Genomic DNA, 17,839 nt, shown 5'->3' with positions numbered 1-17,839 from the left:
CGCGTTTGGAGTTAAGCAGCGCTCTCCTCCCTCCTTCCCAGCACTGTAATATTATGCCTACAAGTACAATTTAACCAATAGATTCCTCCCCCACGAGTTTAGCAAAGAGGAGCCGCGGGAGGAAGTGTGGAGCAAACAATCCTGCACAGCGTGTCCTTCCAACTCACAACACAGCCCCAGCCACTTGTCACCCCCTCCCCCGGGCCACCAGGCACAGGCTCCTGCTCCCAGAAAAAAAAAAAACAAAACGACAACACGAGGCACTTTGAGTCCCTGCCACTTCAATAGAAACCCAGGAGGAAACACCTACACGGAGGGAAGTGTTAGCACAATCTCAGCTGGTGATGGAGATGCCAAGGGAGAGGAGCAGGCTGCTGGTGGCAGCGTTTGCCAAAGATGGGAGAGGTGACATCACTCCAAAGCCAATGTCACAGCTGCACATCCATTTTTTTCCCCAGCAAAACACGGCCTGAGCTTCCCGAGGAGAGAGCTGAAGATGACACCATATGCTCCACCAAATGTAATTTCCCCCAGATTTGCAGCAAAAAAAAAAAAAAAAAGAAAAAAAGTGTAATGAGCTATTATAGCCTCGTCTGGAAGCAGAGCTGACCAAATTCAATCAGCTTTTCCAGCATTTGTTAAAAAGCTGCCCCATCAAGGCGCTTGTTATGCTAAAATATCTTCTGTTTGCTCCACAAATCTGGTGTCTATTGAATTGTCTGGTGACCTCAGGCATTCAAATGATGCTGTTCCCCCTTGGTGGGGCTGCAGCCCACACGTCTGGAGGAAAAAAGGAGCTGCTTTCTCCTTCAGCCTCAATTTTGGTTAAGTAAGTTCCAAATGAAGAATCTTCATTATTAGTGACAGAGCCGGGGAAGGCACAGCTTGAATTTCAGATTCCCAGATGGAGGCAGCAAAGCTGGCAGCCAGAAAAATCCTCTTTTTTCTTGGAATCTGGACATGCTGGATGCAGAGCCATTGAGTGGCAATAATGACAGAGCCCCACGATGCCATTTGACACTTTGCAGCATCTTTGTCCTTTTGAACTCACAAAACCCTCACCTTTAATGCCACCAACTAAATAAAAACTATTTATACCATCCCGACCTGTTCTTTACCTAAATATCCTCCCAAACCAAAGGCAGAATTTTATCAGCTTTCACTATTTCCCGTTTGAGGATGTAATTTCTTCCTCCTTACAGGCAAGAGCTGGTTAGTTTATGAGGGGAAGGCAGAAAAAAAAGCCCCCACACAGTGGCTTCATTTCAGTCTCATTGTTTTCCAGCTGCTGTTGGCTGGCTGCAATGCATTGATGAACACTGTTAAATTTTTAATTGTGAGGCATTTCATCAGAGCTCACGCAGGGCTCGCACAAAGCCGGTTTTATTCCGGTTTTTATTGATATCACTGGGTTCTACTACAGCAAAAATCATCAGCAGGGCCCTTGGCTACTCTCAAACAGCAAACACAGAGCAAAAACACTCTGTCCTTGCACGGAGGCTTAATCCACAATCCTTCCTCCTCTCTCCACCATTCAGATGTGAATCACTTGCAGTGCCAAAGAAGGAAATTCGCAGCCCTAAATCCTTCCCAAAGGGCAGAGTTGCTTGGTGGCAGAGTTCTACACTCCCAAAGAACACAAACCCCAGGGGATGGAGCACTCATGGACACCATCAGCACCTCCCTGGCACGGGCAGGAGCTGCTTGCTGAGAATTTCCATCCCTGGAAGTGTCCAAGGCCAGGTTGGACAGGGACTGGAGCAAACTGGGACAGTGGGAGGTGTCCCTGCCCTGACTGAGATGATCTGAATTATCTTTGTGTTCCTCTGAACCCAAACCATGCTGGGACTCCATGGACATCAGGTGAAATTGCCCCCAGACCACAGGTAAAGGATTCCTTTAACAAAGAATTTAATTTGTGGGGTTCACTGGTTTAAAAGCCACGAACCACCACGTGCTGACAACTCCCATGTGCTTCCAAGGGATTTCTCCTTCTCCCTCAATGCAAAGCTCTCTGTAAATAAAATTTACAGGGGTAAAAGTTACCTGAGAGGCTCTGGTGGCACCAAGGACCTGACCCACCACAAAGCCCTGACAGTGGCCATGCCCCAGCCCCAAAAGTGCTGCTCCTTCTTGCCTTGATTCTGTGATTTCTGGGATTTTGTGCAGCCAGGCTCTGCTCCAAGCTTCACTTCAAATGATTTCCATTCTCCCTGTCTCAGTCACTGCACATTCAGGGCAGGGAGAAACTTTGCCTGTTTTCCAAAGTTCTGTCCCACTCTGGGTGCCACAGAATAAAATCTATGAACCACAACGTTAAAAAAACTTCAGTACTGAGCTGAAATTTTGATTTCTTTAAGATCACATGGGCCAAAAGCATCTCCAAAAATAATCAGATTGCGATGATAAAAATATGAGATGATTTGCTGCCTGAATAAACTTAATTTGCTCTCCAAAATTCCACTTATAAATACCTAAAGGAGTCACAAGGCCCTGCTGGCACCCCTGGGAAGAACATTGGGAAGATCAACCTATCCACCTCCAACTTATTTGGAGTTGCTCAGTAGCACAGGAAAGAAAAAAAATGACATCTAAAAGCTGCAAAATATTTATAAACTAAAGTGCAAATCTCATGAAATGCTTTTGCAGAAGAAGTTACAAATGAAACTTCAAACTACTGAAAACCAGACCAATTAACACCTCTAAATGCAGACCAAGAACCAGCAGCAAAATCCAATGGGAGTGCACTGGAAGTGTTCAGGAATTCTCTGGAAATTGTGGTTTGGCCAAGTTCTTGCTCACCCACTGGGTATGGGTTGGAATTTGGGGAATTTCTGCAAAAAAAAGTCAGTAAAAAAATTAAAACAAACACGAGAGGATAATTTGGGTGAGGCTGGAGCAGCAGCAGCTCTGAAAATAAATCTCCATTTCCTTGGTGCTCACAGCTGGTACCTGATTTTCTTGGTAGGAGCTTTTCAAAGTGAAACCACATCCTCAGAAGGCAGCTTGAGAAGTGAGAACATCAAAGCTCCTTTCAGGAATCCTGCCTGGTGCTTCATCCCCTTCTTTGCAAAGTTCCTTCTCCCTGGCCCACCACAAAGGCTGAAGGTTCAACTTCAAACAAAAAGGAAATTTTCCTCACAAAGTGCCGCACCCACCTTAAATCCTCTCATTTGCACGTCCTGAAATAGCAAGACAAAACCCCACCAACTCCAGGCAGCCTCAGAAAAGCAAGATTAAAACCCAAACTACTTCAAGGAACTTGGTTATCTACAGGCCTCAGAGTGCTACAAAGCTTTGTCCCATCTGTGCTTTGAAAAAAACCCCAACTTTGCTGCCTTATTTTGATCTTGTTTATGCACAGGGATGAGCCTAACTCAGGAAATCACATTTATGAACTGCAAAACCATCTGGTTTTCAAAGCAAAATCCAGCATTGGGGTCAATCCTGCAAAATCACTGTGCAGATATCTGGTTTGGAGCAGGACCAGCTGCCTGGCACTGGGTTGTCACCTCTGTCACAGCACAGTTTTATTTTCACTGCTCAGCAAGAACAGGCAGTGAGCAGAAGGGCTCCAATCAAAGCAGCTTGGTGTGGATTCCACTCAGAGCTCAGGGAAAAGCCAATTCCCTGGAATTCTGCCCTTCCCAGGGGCTCTCAGCACAGCACAGAGTCCAAACTCCAAGTGTGTTCCATCCTGCAGTCATGGGATGGATGTGAATCACAGCTCCTCTCCCCAGCAATCCCAGCCTCCTTCATGAACTGCAGGATCAGCTCCTGCTTACCCAAAGGAACAACTTCTTGCCAAAAACTGATAGTTCTAGGCAGGATTTTTAGAAGTTTTTCTTGAGAAATCCACGGGTTGTGTGGGAGGAAGGGAGGTTCTCCAAGGCAAACTCTCACTGTACACAGCAGTTCCCATTGTCTGCAGTAAGTGTGGAAGAAATCACAACTTTTATTTTACAGATTTTGAGCCTTCCTACATCTCATTTCCCTCTCTTGGCCTTCTGAGTCAGAGGTGAAACGGGTCATAAAAACACAAGGAACATTTCCTGCTGCCAGGGGTGCACTTTTCACCCCTGAGGAGAGAAAGGACTTGGACAAACTCTCACCCTGACTCACTCCAGGAAAAAATTGGAGCTCCTCTCCAAGAGGGGAAGTCCCAGGGGTAGATTAATCCCACCAAATATTTGGAGGAACTTCTCCCAGTGCCTCACCATCCACCCCAGGGCTCAGAGGTCTTTTGGCCTGAGGAAAGGGGGCTGGAGAAACTCAGCTGCCATGGCACAGTGCTGAAAACCTTTGGAGTTCTTTCTCCTTGGGCACATCCTCATTCTTTCCACAGCAGTCAAGACCAAACTACAGATTTGGGATGAGGTTTTCAGGCAAGTTCCACTCATTTAGGAACCAGGAGCTCTGGTTATTTCAGATTTGCCACTAGAAAAGGCCCTGGACCAGAAGTTTCCCACTCTGAACCCAGGGAAGTTCTTACTCCCCTCACCATAAACTTAGAAATCCACTTTATCAATTCTTACTCCATCCCACATCTCTTGAAATTTAGGGTTTGGAGGTGGATTTCATTTGCTTTGAAGTGAAATCTCCCTCCTGAGCTCAGCCACTAAATGGAATTCTTCTTTTATGCCAGCACAGCCCCAGCCCTGCACCTTCCCTGCCCACTCTCCATCCAAGCAAAATTAATTTGGGCAGGTAAAAACTGCTTCAAGATTAAGTTTTTTTCCTTCCCCTCAGCCAGCTCAGCATCAATCAAGAGACCAGAGTCTTTCAAGGCAGAGTCTGCTAGCAAAGAGTTCATTTGTATTTCACAGATTTGTTTCTCCATCTGTTCCCTGACACTGCTCTCCCTTTCCATCACCTTAAACACACTGTCTGGTTTTTTTAAGATATTGATCTTTGTTATTACAGTAAAACCAGATGGTTTGTGCCTCTCTATAAGGTATTTCCTCCTCCACTCCCTTTGATTCCAGGGAGATCCAAGGAAATAATTTATCAGGTTTCTGCCAGGTTGTGAGAAAGTCTGATAAAATTTCTAAAAGCATCAAAAACCTCTAGCAAGCACACCAAGCCTCAAGGAGAGCTCCTGATGGAGTCTTGGTTGGGTAAAAAAAAATGGATGGAGGTCAGACAGGAGCCAGCTCAGCTTCCCAGAGGTGCCTGGAGCAGTGGAAAGTTCCCTGCTGATGGCAGGGGGTGGAACAGGATCATCTCTAAGGTCCATTCCAACCCAAGCCATTCTGTGATTCTGCTCCAAATAACAGAGTTTTAGGAGCCTCATTATTTGTGTAGCTCATCCAGCCCCAGACTTGCCAAGGAGGATCTCATCAGGAAGGAAATAATTCCATTTACTGCTGGATAAAGGGCAATAACAAAGTGCAAACACTGACAAATGGTCAGCTGGCAGAAATCTTGTGTGGTCAATTATCAGCCCCCCCATTGCCAAGCAGATGCTCAAATCACAGCTCATTTTTACATCTGCTCCAGCACAGCCTCAGCAGCATTTAAATTCTTAGGGGAAGCTGCAAATAAATGAATATATTAGGATTTAACAGCATCTAGAAAGCAGAATGAGAAGAAGCACAAGTCGAGCCACGGGGTTCTCTCCCAACACACTGGAGATGGCTCAATGTGAGAAGTTTATTCTGAATATAAAAGGATTTTTTTTCCAACTAGTCAGTGTGACTTTTAGCACTCAATCACCCAATATAAGAATATGTATGAGATATATGCAGATATAAAAGCTATATATATGAAAAATTGATTTGATATATATGGAAGTTGTATTTATATCTATGAAAATTCTATTTCCTGCAAGTGCAAGGCAGCGTGCAGATGAGGGAAAAGACAAAATCTCTCCTGTAGCCAGCTTGGAATTCCCTCAGACAGCACAGCAGCAAGAGCTAGGATCCAAGGAAGAACAGACAGATTACGTAAAAGATGGGATAGCAAAGCAAACATTACCCTGAGACAAATGCCAGGAGATTTGCAACTCAAAACAGAGCTGAAGATTTGTAGCAGCAATATATTAGTTACTGCTTCCCAGAAGGAATTCCCTTGCTGGCTCTAAAGCTGCTGATTTTCCTTCATGAATTCCTTGGGATCACTCAGCATTTCCCATGCAAATGGCACAGGCAGGGCACTGCTGCAGATCCAGGTGCAGGGCACAGCACCCAGGGCACTGCCAGCCCAACCAGGAGCTTTTCACCTGGCACAACTGGCACAGCCCACGCTGCCTGTCGGGCTGAATTCCAAGCCTACAGCTATTTGCAATAAGAAAGGTTTGCACTAATAAGAAAATCAAATTGTGTGCATCACAGACAATGTTCTTCCCCAGCAAAAGAGAGCTGGGTTTCACTTGTCAGCCTGGCTCGTTTAGAGCTCCTCGCCTGATTTTTTGTGACTCACAACATACGTCTTGCATTTTTAATTTGAAAGCAAGAGAAAACAGGCCATTTTAGCTTTCCCTGCCTGTCCCCTCTGCATTACTTATGCTGGATTCATCCTCTGGAAGCAGCCCTGTGGCGATGCAGCTGCTCCTGCTGCCTGCCTAAGTGCAGGCTCCACACACACAACTGTCAGCTTCTTGTGCCTCACAAGAAATGGCAATTATTGCACCCATGAACACTCTAAATAACCACAGGGAGCCGTGGCTGGAAGCTACCAGAATATTTTGCCTCTCAGAACACCCCAGTCTAATGCATCAGGTTTTAGCATTTATATTTTTCAGATTCTGTGCTGTTTTAGTGTGCAGTTCTGAGATTCATATTAGGGGATGGCGAGCTCTCTGTACAGAGCAGGGAGACAAAACAATTCCTCCTCTAGCTGGAGACCAAGGCCAAATGATCCAAATCTCAGGCCCAAGAGCACAAACATGCACTGAAGAGAGAAAAACAAGAAGGATGGGACTTCATAAGCTAAAGCTGTAATTGGACAATTAACTCCAATATGCAAATGGAGCAGAACTTATAAAGGTGAGAGACCCTGTGAGCGGTTGTGCATTTTGTGACCATTTTGGTTCATCTTGGGTGTAGCCCTGTCTGGGCTCTCATGCTGCCCAAGTGGATCCTGTAAAGACCTTTTAATAAATCCCTGCTTTATTCTTTAACTCTGTCCAGCCTCTGTTCTGGGTCAGCCTTCACTGGGCATCAGTTTCTGGTGACCATAAAGGGACAGAAAGCACCTGGAAACCCCTCTGGAGCAGAGCCAGAGGAACACCCAGCTCCTGCCGCCAGCTGCACCCAGAAGGTGTCACAAAAACCCTGGGAGCTGACAGAGACACGTGAGCAGATGAAGGGTGTTCTGTTCAGCACCTCAGGTGGGTGTGAAGGGCAGTTTTGTACCCCAGAATGCGGGCGGGGTGCGGTGCTCTCCATCTCCCCCGCTGGCAGTGAGGGCAGACGCTCTGAGAGCCGGGGTTAGATCGCAGTGCTGCCGGTGAGACACCAGCAGGGGTGGTGCAAGGGCTGACTCCTGATCCTGCGACTTTGAAGGGTCAGGGGTTTGAATTTCCCCTTTTTTCCCCTCTCCCTCTGTCCTTGGTTTTTTTTTTTTTTCTTTAATTTCTACTCATAACCGTTAAAATATGGGGTGTACATTCCCCTGCCAGTGTTGTAGCAATAATATCCCTAGAGACAGTCCCCTGGGATTAATACTGATTAACTGGGGAGAGACTACCAGGGAGGAGTCATTGTTTTTAAAATCCAAACTTATTAGACTCTCAGAAAAGATCTGGCACCACCCCCGTCCCCCATGAGCTGAAATCCAAACCTCTTTGCAACACCTTCCTTTGCACACCCCCACAGTCAGTGGCTCTTGGATGACACCACTGAGCCAACACAGAAGGTGTCAAAAATAAACCCAAATCTCAGCACTTGAGCTCAAGATTCCCCCAGTGTGAGTCCAAAAATTTGAGCTCAATTCCCCCAGTCTGAATCCAAATCTCAGCATTTGAAGTCAAGATTCCCCCAGTGTGAGTCCAAATTTCAGCATTTGAGCTCAAGATTCCCCGTGTGAGTCCAAATTTCAGCACCTGAGCTCAAGATTCCCACAGTCTGAGTCTAAAAACTTGAGCTCAATTTCCCCAGTCTGAATCCAAATCTCAGCATCTGAGCTCAAGATTCCCCCAGTCTTAACCAAAATCTCAGCATTTTATCTCAATTCCCCCAGTGTGAGTCCAAATCTCAACATTTGAGTTCATTTCCCCCAGTGTGAGTCCAAATCTCAGCACCTGAGCTCAAGATTCCCCCAATGTGAGGTTTCAGGGAGTCCTGGTGGTGGCACTCAGTGCTCTGGTCTGGTGATAAGGTGGGAACTCGATGTTCTTGGAGGTGTTTTCCAATGTTGATGATTCTGGGATAGTTGTGAATTGACAAGACCAAGTTAATCCCCAACAGAACAAGCCAGGGCTCAGCTCAGCTTTTCCCAGGGAATACAAACCTGCTTTTGGTAGCATCCTTGATTTTCCACACCAAAACCCCTTCAAAATATTTCCCAGATATCTGTAAAACTCCTCTGAGCCAGCCCTGGAGCCAGGCTGATTCCTGTGCAGGAATTCTGTGCATGGCAGTGCACAAAAGTGTCACGGGCACTTTTTATTCCCTTCTGAAAACAAACACACTCCAAATAAAGAACTCAGGTCCAGCCAGGAGATGAATTTTTCCCTCCCCAACAGCCTCATCCCATCCCACCTGGGGGTTACCTGAGGTAATAGCCACACCTTTCCTCACTTGGATTGGCACAGCCTGGAGAGAAACGTCTCTTTTGCTCAGGCTGTGCTTCTGAAATGCAGGTCCGTTGTTTTGGCCTTGAAAATAATAAATTGTGTTAATTTTTTTTTAGGTTATTTCTTAAATTAGGTTACAGTTCACAGAGAGGACAAAGAGCCCTGCAGAACTATGGCAGATGTGGCATTCTTATAGCACTGTTCTGGGATTGAAAGAATGAAAGTATTTATTTGAGTAAAGCTGCCAAAGATCAACCACGCCGAGAGCAAAGCAGCTGAGCCACCCGGCCGGTCACTGCCCTGCTGACCACAAGGGGAACCCGCAGGGAGCTCTCAAAAGCAAAAAAAAAAAAAGCTCTTTTTCACACAACAACGCTCAGAATGAGGGGGGAAAGCCCCGATGTGCCGCTTCCAGGAGCGGGGAAGAGCAGGAGCAACATCCCGACCCGCTCTGCTGCTGCCACCTGCAGGGAGCGGCTCCGGGAGGAGCAGCCAGGGAGGCACAAACATCCCCTCTCCTGCCTGCAGACCACGGCCCAAAACTGCCTGATCCACCTCCTTTCCCACTTCCCGATATTCTTTCTCCTCTTCCAGTATCTTACAGGGTGAAATGTTTCTTGTTTTCACCACTATTCATTTAAAAATAGAAATAAACCCAGCAACACACGGCCAACAAAGTGGTGGAGGAAACAGCTGGGATGGTTTCTAAAGTGCAGATTTCCTAAGAAATTACCTTTCTTCCTCCTCCTCTGGGACAGGAATTACTTTGCCACTTTTCTTCCAACTGGGTGGCTCTTCCTGCCCACTCTGGCCTACAGCTGTGTCCCTTAACTGGAAAGGGAAGGAAAAAGGGGGTTAACATGTAACAAAGCTTTTCCATCTAAGTTTTGCTTATAGAGGGATATAAAAATCCACTTGAAAAACCTCCCCTGTATCAACACGGCACTTGTGTGCACATGGACAAATCCAAAGGGATGGGATTAAAAACATTCAAGTTCCAAGAATGAAGATGTGAGTTTACTTTAGTGCTGCCTGGTGGCTGCTCAGCTCCTCTGGATTCCCCTTCAGCATCCTCTGGAGAGCCTGATTTCCTTGACAAACTGCTCACTGTTGCTTTGGGAAGTTCTTTTTTGAGTGGCAACACAGATGCTGGACTTTCATCCCCTCTGCTCTGGCCACAGGGAATGCCGGAGGAGAGCACGGATTTTCCCAGGCAATCCCGAGCCAGGCTTTCCTGGCCTTTAGGCATCACCCTTTCTAAGGATATTTCAGTAATGCAGCTCCCAGCAGCTGTGGAATATCCCAAGCAATCATCTATCATGGCATCCAAAGTTTCTCTTTCCAGGTTGTTTTCCTCCAGAGCCTCGTCGGCGCAGGCGGCAGCGAACGGGCTCAGGCTCAGCAGCTCCTGCAGGTCAAGGTCCAGCTCCTGCTGCAGCCTCTGAGCCCCATCCAGAGCAGCAGTGCCACCCAAAAAGCCAGGATCACACCCAGAGCTGCCTGAGGGATGCTCCTGGGCTTCCTTTGCTTCCTGTGTGACCTCTGAGGCCTCACTCAGCGACGTCCCCACGGTGCAGCCGCTGCTCTGGGCCTGCTCGCTCTTCCCACTCTCACTTTGGCTCAGGTGGCTTTCAGCAGCCAGCTGCTGCTGCTCAGCCTCCATGGAATCATCTGCCAAGATTTCCTGGATCTCTTCCTCCGTGTAATCAAAGGGAGAATTCCCTTTCTCACTGCCTGACAGCTCCAGCAGGGAATCATCCAGCTCGCTGTCGTCGAAGCACCTGCTGATGTCCAGGGAAATGGCCACGTCGTTGTACTTGGACACGGAAAAACCGGCCCCAAGCTCCTCCTGCCCACTCTCATCCAGGAAAAGAGAGTAGCCAGAGCCTGGGGAAGGGAGCAGAGGATTCCCTGCTGGCTTTGGAGTGCTGCAGTCACGGCCGAGCACGCAGGCTTTCTTGGCTGACTGCAGGGCCTGCAGCTGCGCTGTGGAATCCGAGAGCCTCTTGGCCCTGGGGACCGGCTCCTGCCTCGAGCCCTGCCGCAGCCCAGGGGAGGGAGGGCAGCTCTCTGCCATGGCTCTGCGCCTTCCTGCAGCTCTGCTTCCAGCTCTAGAGGCTCATCTGCTGCTGGAGGCCTTTGATCAGCCCTTCCAGAGGAGGAATCAGCAGGAGTCAGCTCCAACCTGCCAGCAGAAGTGACATGCTCGGTGAAAGGAACTCAGCTGGATCCCCAAAAATGCTGGAATTTAACAGGGAAGGCAAAACCACCATAATTTGATCTCTGTTCTTGACTGGTTTAGGTCCCAACCCATCCTTCATGCCTGAGTGTTCCCTCAAGCAGTGAAACCCCCTCAGGCTGTGCCCTCTCCTCCCAAACTGCTGCCAGTCCCTCACAGCAGACCCCAGGAATCCCAAATCACAGCCTTCAACTGCAGAACACGCCTGAGGCGTTAAGTAAATCCTCCAAGTGTCTCAACCCCCACCTCCGCCCTTCAGAGATACAAATAAACACATTTAAAAAAAAAAAAAATCTTTTTTTGGGTTGGGAAAAACCGAGCAAAGGAAGAGAAACCCTGACAGGGAATTAGTCATTGAGACACTCACACAAAATCCTTCATTTGGGTGCAGCCCTGGCTGGGCTCTTGTGCTGCCCAAGGTGGATCCATTGAGGCCTTTTAATAAATCCCTACTTTATTCTTTCATTTTGCCTAGCCTGTGTTTTAGCTCAGCCTTCACAAGGCATCAGCTTCTCTGAGCAATCTGTGCCAGGACCTCACAGAGAGGAATTTTTCCCAATATCCCATCTCCCCTGGCAGTGGGAGCCATTCCCTGTGTCCTGTCCCCTCACGCCCGCTTGGAGCCCCTTCAGACACCAAACCCCGCACTTGGGTCACCCCGGAGCCTTCCCCTGTGGAGATTTAAACCTCAGGAGGCGGTATCGCCCCGCTCTGCCCTCACCGAGGGTTCCAATCCAACACCGCCCCGGCCCTCAGCGGGCACCGCCCAACCGGCGCCTCAACGGCACCGCCCCAAGGCGGGGCCCAGCCCGCCCCGCCCCCGGCTCCTCCTCCCGGCCCACCCAAACGCAGGGAGCTCCCCGAGGCACGGGAAAAAAGGGGTAAAACCGCCCAAAATAAACGAGGGAGAATTAAATTCCGCTGAGACCAAGCAGCGGCCGCGGCCCGGCCGGGCCTGGCGGGAAAGGCGCTCACCCGCCGCCATCTTAACGGCGCCAAGGCCACGCCCCCGCGAGCGCGAGGCGCCCTCTGATTGGCGGAGAGCGCCCTCCTTTCTTCCCTCTCGTTGCATCGGCAGCTCGGCGCTCGGCAGGCCCAGGCGCGGCAGTCGAGCGCCGAGCGGGGCTGATGCAACCCGTGGCAGGTCGGTGGGACCGGGCGGGGAACCGGGAGGGGAACGGGGAGGGGAACCGGAGGGAACCGGGGCTCCGGTAACCGCGTGTCCTGCCCTGCAGCCGCCGCCATGGAGCCCGCGCCCGGCCCGCAGGAGAAATATCAGCTCATCACGCGGAACCTGCAGGTACCGGGGAGGCGGATGGGGCCGGGGCGGCGGCGGCGGCGGGGCTGGGCCCGGGGGGACGAGCGGCGGCATCGGGGCTGGATCTGAGGGACGAACGGAGCTGGATCGGGGTCGGGCGGAGGAATTGGGGGTGGGCGGGTTGGTTGAGGCTGGATCGGGGGCGACTGGGGTGGGAGAAGGGGGAACGGGGCAGGACCGGGGCCGGGATGGGGGATCTGAGGAGGACAAGGCCGGGATGTGACCCAGCGGGATGTGTCCCTCACGTTGTGTCCCTCGCGGTGTGACCCCCCGGGATGTGACCCCCCAGGATGTGTCCCTCTGGGATGTGTCCCTCGCCATGTGTCCCTCGCGGTGTGACCCAGCGGGATGCGTCCCTCTGGGATGTGTCCCTCGTGGTGTGACCCAGCGGGATGTGACCCCGGGGGTGGTGTCCCTCGCGGTGTGTCCCTCTGGGATGTGTCCCTCGCGGTGTGACCCAGCGGGATGTGTCCCCGCGGGATGTGTCCCTCGCGGTGTGTCCCTCTGGGATGTGTCCCTCTGGGATGTGTCCCTCGCGGTGTGTCCCTCTGGGATGTGACCCTCGCGGTGTGACCCAGCGGGATGTGTCCCCGCGGGATGTGTCCCTCGCGGTGTGTCCCTGCAGCTCCGCGCGTTCTGTCCCCTGCCAGGAGGTGCTGGGCGAGGACAAGCTGCTGTCCATCCTGAAGGAGCGGGAGCTGAAGATCTACTGGGGCACCGCCACCACCGGCAAGCCGCACGTGGCTTACTTCGTGCCCATGTCCAAGATCGCGGATTTCCTCAAGGCTGGCTGCGAGGTGGGGCAGTGCCGCCCTGCTGGCTGACACCTGCAGCGAGCAGGGACGGCTGCCCTGACCCGCTGTCCCCTGTGCTAGGTGACAATCCTCTTTGCTGATCTCCACGCTTACCTGGACAACATGAAGGCTCCGTGGGAGCTGCTGGAGCTGCGGACCCGCTACTATGAGCATGTCATCAAAGCCATGCTGGAGAGCATCGGGGTGCCCCTGGAGAAGCTCAGATTTGTCCGGGGCACTGATTACCAGCTCAGCAAGTGAGTCCCGGGCAGGGAGTGGGGCCTTGGAGGCTGAGGTGGAACAGAGGCTGGGTGGAGTTAAAGGAAAAAGTAGGGATTTATTGGAGTGACTAATATTGTGTGTATGTGTGTGTATATATATATATACATAAATAATGTAAGTAATATAATGTAATATGATATAATATATATTAAAGCATATTACAATATATAATAGATATAATAATAGATATAATATTATATAGATTAGATATTATTATATATTAGCTTATCATTATATATAATATTATATATTATATATTAATGTAATATATAACATATAATAATATATAATTATATAAAAACAATATTACATATTCTATATGTAGAATATAAATATAACATTGATATATTATATAATGTTTATTACATATGATATATTTTTACATATGTATCTAATACTATTATGTATAATTCAGTATTATCCCTAAAATATATAATATCCAGGAGGCACCTGCAGGCTTTGTCCCCTGTCATTGTGGCCAGGAGCAGCTCTCAGGGCTGTGCCCGTGGTGACAGTGCTGTGACCAGGAGCAGCTCTGAGAGCTGTCCCCATGCCCATGGTGACAATGCTGTGGACAGGAGCAGTTCTCAGAGCTGTTCCCATGCCCATGGTGACAGTGCTGTGGCCAGGAGCAGCTCTCAGAGCTGTCCCCGTGCCCGTGGTGACAGTGCTGTGGTCAGGGGCTGTCTCAGAGCTGTGCCCATGGTGACAATGCTGTGGTCAGGAGCAGCTCTCAGAGCTGTCCCCATGCCCATGGTGACAGTGCTGTCCCCCACAGGGAGTACACTCTGGACGTGTACCGCCTCTCCTCCGTGGTGACGCAGCACGACGCCAAGAAGGCCGGGGCAGAGGTGGTGAAGCAGGTGGAGCATCCCTTGCTGAGTGGTTTGCTCTACCCAGGCCTGCAGGTGAGGCAGGGCTGGTGGCCAGGGAGGTGCTGGCAGTGCCAGGCCCACGGGGGTGTTGGGGGCTGAGTGCCAAGGTCGTGGTTGTCACCCCAATGTCACAGCTGGCGGCGGCACAAAGGCTGGCCTGAGCACGGAGCGGCTGTTCCAGCAAACAGTCTGGAATGTTCCTGACCTTGCCTGGCTGGGAGTGCCCCAGGAGAGGCTGAGGGACAGGCCAGGACTGTTCTGTGTCTCTCCACAGGCGTTGGATGAGGAATATCTCAAGGTGGACGCGCAGTTTGGAGGGGTGGATCAGAGGAAGATCTTCACCTTCGCAGAGAAGGTCAGGAATGGGGGGATTTCTGCCAGGCTGGGGCCTGAGGGAGGGCTTGGCCACTCCGCAATCCACTGGGAGAAGTGTGTGGGATTTTGGTTGATGTCACAGCTTTTTGTGCTGCTGCTGCTCCCGTGCTCTGTGCAGCCACACATCCCTGGCTGTGACTCTGCCCTTCCTGGGTGCTGTTAGCCCAGTTTCCAAAGTTACCTGGAGCCAGGAGCAAACAGGGATTGTGAGTTCAAGCTGAATCAGGATTGTCTCTGACATGCCTCCTTGTGTTTTCCCAGTACCTCCCTTCCCTGGGCTATGCCAAGCGTGTCCATCTGATGAACCCCATGGTTCCTGGGCTGACAGGAAGCAAAATGAGCTCGTCAGAAGAGGTTGGTGCTGGATCTGGCTGTGCTCAGGGTGCTTGGGGGGACAGCTTGGTGGCTGGGGGCTGAGGGGACCACCCCAGGGGAGGTGAGCTCTCACTCCTCACTCACATGGGTTCTAAGAAGGTGCAGCAACTCCAGCATGAGTTTCCTGGATAAAAGCTTGGGTGAAGGGCTGAGGAAATCTCTTGCTGCAGGACTCCAAGATTGATCTCCTGGACCGCAAGGAGGACGTGAAGAAGAAGCTGAAGAAGGCTTTCTGTGAGCCAGGGAACGTGGAGAACAACGGTGTCCTCTCCTTCATCAAGCACGTCCTCTTCCCCCTCAAGTCAGGTGAGGAGCTCGCCACGCTGGGGTGTGGACAAGAGGAGGGGACAGGAGTGTGTCCCCTGAGACAAGGCTGTCCCTGAGTGCCACCTGTCCAGCTGCTCTTGAGCAGGGTGGGGTCAGTGGTTTACCTGAGCCTTGAGTTAATCTGAGCTTTAAATCCTGCTTTGTCCCAGAGTTTGTGGTCCTGCGAGAGGAAAAATGGGGAGGAAACAAAACCTACACGGCCTACGAGGCCCTGGAGAAGGACTTTGCTGAGCAGGTGAGTGCTGGGAGGGGCTGAACCTTCTGCCTGAGGTTCCTGGGAACAATCTGGGAGCACTGGGAGATGGAAATCTGCACTGGGAGGAGGTGTGGAGTGTGGCCTGGTAGTGTGGGATGCTCCCAGGCAGGAGAGCCCAGAGGAGAGAGGATGAGTGAAGGGTGTGAGGTCAGGACAGCACCAGATCAGCCACATCCTGCAGCAAAGCAGCAGTTTAACCCTTCCCAGCTGTTCCCAGCAGAGGCTGGAGGTAGAAGTGTCCAGAAACTTCTGATGTCCAAGGGCAATCAGATCAAGGGCTTGGGATTCATCTTCCTGCCCTGTTTGGTCTCCAGTTCCCACCCATGGCCTCAGACAGGATCATCTTTGTCCTCACACAGGTTGTGCACCCTGGAGACCTGAAGAACTCTGTGGAAGTGGCCCTGAACAAACTGCTGGACCCCATCAGAGAGAAATTCAACTGCCCAGAGCTGAAGAAGCTGAGCAGTGCTGCATATCCCACCCCATCCAAAGCCAGTAAGGAGGGGCTGGGAGCCTGGGGAGGTGGGGTCCTGGGAGCTCAGGGAAATGGGGCCCTGGCCATGCAGGGCTGAGTGGGACAGCTCCCTCCTGGAGCTGAGGTCAGAGAAAAGTTTTGAAGCTCCAGACTCAAAAACAGCCATGGAGAACATTGGGAAAGGTGAGGAAAGCCAGCACAGGAAGGACTTTATGGGATGGATGGAGGGACAAGGATGGAATTCCCTGCAGGAAATTAACCCCAGGGTCTGCATTTGGGGCTGACCACCTTCCTGGGTTTGTGCTGAGCGTTGTGACCATTCCCTTCACCCTGCAGAGCCTGGAGAGAAGGGCACCAAGAACTCAGAGCCGGAGGATGTGATCCCATCCCGGCTGGACATCCGTGTGGGCAAAGTGATCAGTGTGGAAAAGGTATGGGGACAGGGGAGGAACCCTCCCATGTGCTGACATTTGGGGTGTGCCTGGGAGGGGACTGCCACCTTCTTTACCACCCCATTCCCATCCCTGCTCCCCCTGGCAGCACCCAGATGCCGACAGCCTGTACGTGGAGAAGATCGACGTGGGCGAGGCCGAGCCCCGCACCGTGGTCAGCGGCCTGGTGCACTTTGTCCCCAAGGAGCAGCTGCAGGACAGGCTCGTGGTGCTGCTCTGCAACCTCAAACCCCAGAAGATGAGGGGGGTGGAGTCGCAGGGCATGGTGCTGTGTGCCTCCAGGTGAGGGACACAGGGGATACCGGGGCTGGGCCACCCCTCCTGCCTCAGGCTGCTGAGGGGCAGCTGGGCAGCACCCTGGGGTGACTCTGGTGTCTCCACACCTCTCCTTAGTGTGGGGGAACCTCGTCAAGTGGAGCCTCTGGACCCCCCAGCCGGGTGCTGCGCTGGGGAGCGTGTCTACGTGGAGGGCTACGAGGGTGGGGAGCCCGACGAGGAGCTCAAACCCAAGAAAAAGGTCTTTGAGAAGCTGCAGGTGAGGTGTGGGAACAGCTGGGAGTGGCTGGAGTTCCACACTGTCCCCACCTGTGGGTGAAATGGGCTGTTTGCCCCCTGGGTGTTCCTGGCAGCAGAGCTGTGGAGATGAACCTTCCCAGGGCTGACCCTGTTCCTTGTTGTGCTCCCCAGGCTGATTTCCACATCTCTGAGGATTGTGTCGCGCAGTGGAAGCAGAGAAACTTCCTGACCAAGCTGGGGACTGTCTCCTGTAAAAGCCTGAGGGGTGGCAGCATCAGCTAACAAGTGCCAGGGCTGCTCTGGTGCCTCCTGCCTGACTCCTGCACCTCAGCCAGGCTCCTCCCAGCCATCTCCCCACCAGTGCCCCGGGTCAGGGGCTCAGCCCTGGGGGCTCTGGGACTGAACTTGCAGCCTCTCACCCTCCTGGGCCTCTGGGGACTGGAGGTGCCACCACACCCAAGGGACTCATGTGACTCATCCCCATGGCCTTGTGGCCACGGCTCGCTCCCAGCTGTGCCACAGACTGGACTCCCTGCCCGCTGGGCTGGCGCGTGTGGGTGCTGTGGTGAGGGCAGAAGGGAAAAGCTGCTTCTCCAACCTTGTGTTGCTGCTACCAGAGCTGGGGACAGCCTGGCAGGCCCTGTCCCCTGCTCACCCCCAGCCCACCCAGCGCTGTGGCCACTGGTGCTGCTCTTTGGCCAGGAGCCCAGGCAGCACCCGTGGGGCTGGCCTGAGCCTGTGGGGGGTGTGGGCCTTAAACACTGACTCGGGAACCATCTGTCTGTCATAAAACCCAATAAAATGTCGAGCTGACTGCA

The 17,839-nt window shown here is 51.6% G+C and overlaps 2 protein-coding genes across 2 annotated transcripts in view; one reads left to right on the top strand and one right to left on the bottom strand.

Annotated features, from left to right (window-relative positions):
• LOC121349933 overlaps window positions 1–12,043 on the bottom strand; it is a 24,219-nt gene extending 12,176 nt beyond the window's left edge. The window contains exons 1-4 of the mRNA XM_041460794.1: window positions 11,952–12,043; window positions 9,759–10,922; window positions 9,471–9,568; window positions 8,732–8,818 (exon numbers count right to left, since the gene is read on the bottom strand). Coding sequence (XP_041316728.1) covers window positions 8,732–8,818; window positions 9,471–9,568; window positions 9,759–10,814 — 1,241 coding nt within the window. The 5' untranslated portion in view covers window positions 10,815–10,922; window positions 11,952–12,043. The remainder of the gene's footprint in view (window positions 1–8,731; window positions 8,819–9,470; window positions 9,569–9,758; window positions 10,923–11,951) is intronic.
• Window positions 12,009–17,839, top strand: YARS1 (tyrosyl-tRNA synthetase 1). The gene is made up of 14 exons (XM_041460792.1): window positions 12,009–12,120; window positions 12,212–12,276; window positions 12,945–13,091; window positions 13,170–13,345; window positions 14,149–14,278; window positions 14,520–14,600; window positions 14,882–14,974; window positions 15,166–15,301; window positions 15,472–15,557; window positions 15,938–16,073; window positions 16,390–16,484; window positions 16,594–16,787; window positions 16,899–17,040; window positions 17,193–17,839. The coding sequence occupies exons 1-14, from the start codon at window positions 12,105–12,107 to the stop codon at window positions 17,301–17,303; spliced, it is 1,608 nt and encodes a 535-aa protein (XP_041316726.1). The 5' UTR covers window positions 12,009–12,104; the 3' UTR covers window positions 17,304–17,839.

This window comes from Pyrgilauda ruficollis, unplaced genomic scaffold (genome assembly GCF_017590135.1).
Source record: "Pyrgilauda ruficollis isolate IOZ18807 unplaced genomic scaffold, ASM1759013v1 scaffold149, whole genome shotgun sequence".
Taxonomy (NCBI): Eukaryota; Metazoa; Chordata; class Aves; order Passeriformes; family Passeridae; genus Pyrgilauda; species Pyrgilauda ruficollis.
The sequence above is the reverse complement of the archived record's forward strand: the minus strand, read 5'-3'. Positions and strand labels throughout refer to the sequence as shown.

Excerpts from the sequence above, each read along its gene's own strand:
- YARS1 (XM_041460792.1), top strand. Across the intron at positions 13,346-14,148 it reads ACTGATTACCAGCTCAGCAA|GGAGTACACTCTGGACGTGT; the intron begins GTGAGTCCCGGG and ends TGTCCCCCACAG. Across the intron at positions 15,302-15,471 it reads CCTCTTCCCCCTCAAGTCAG|AGTTTGTGGTCCTGCGAGAG; the intron begins GTGAGGAGCTCG and ends GCTTTGTCCCAG.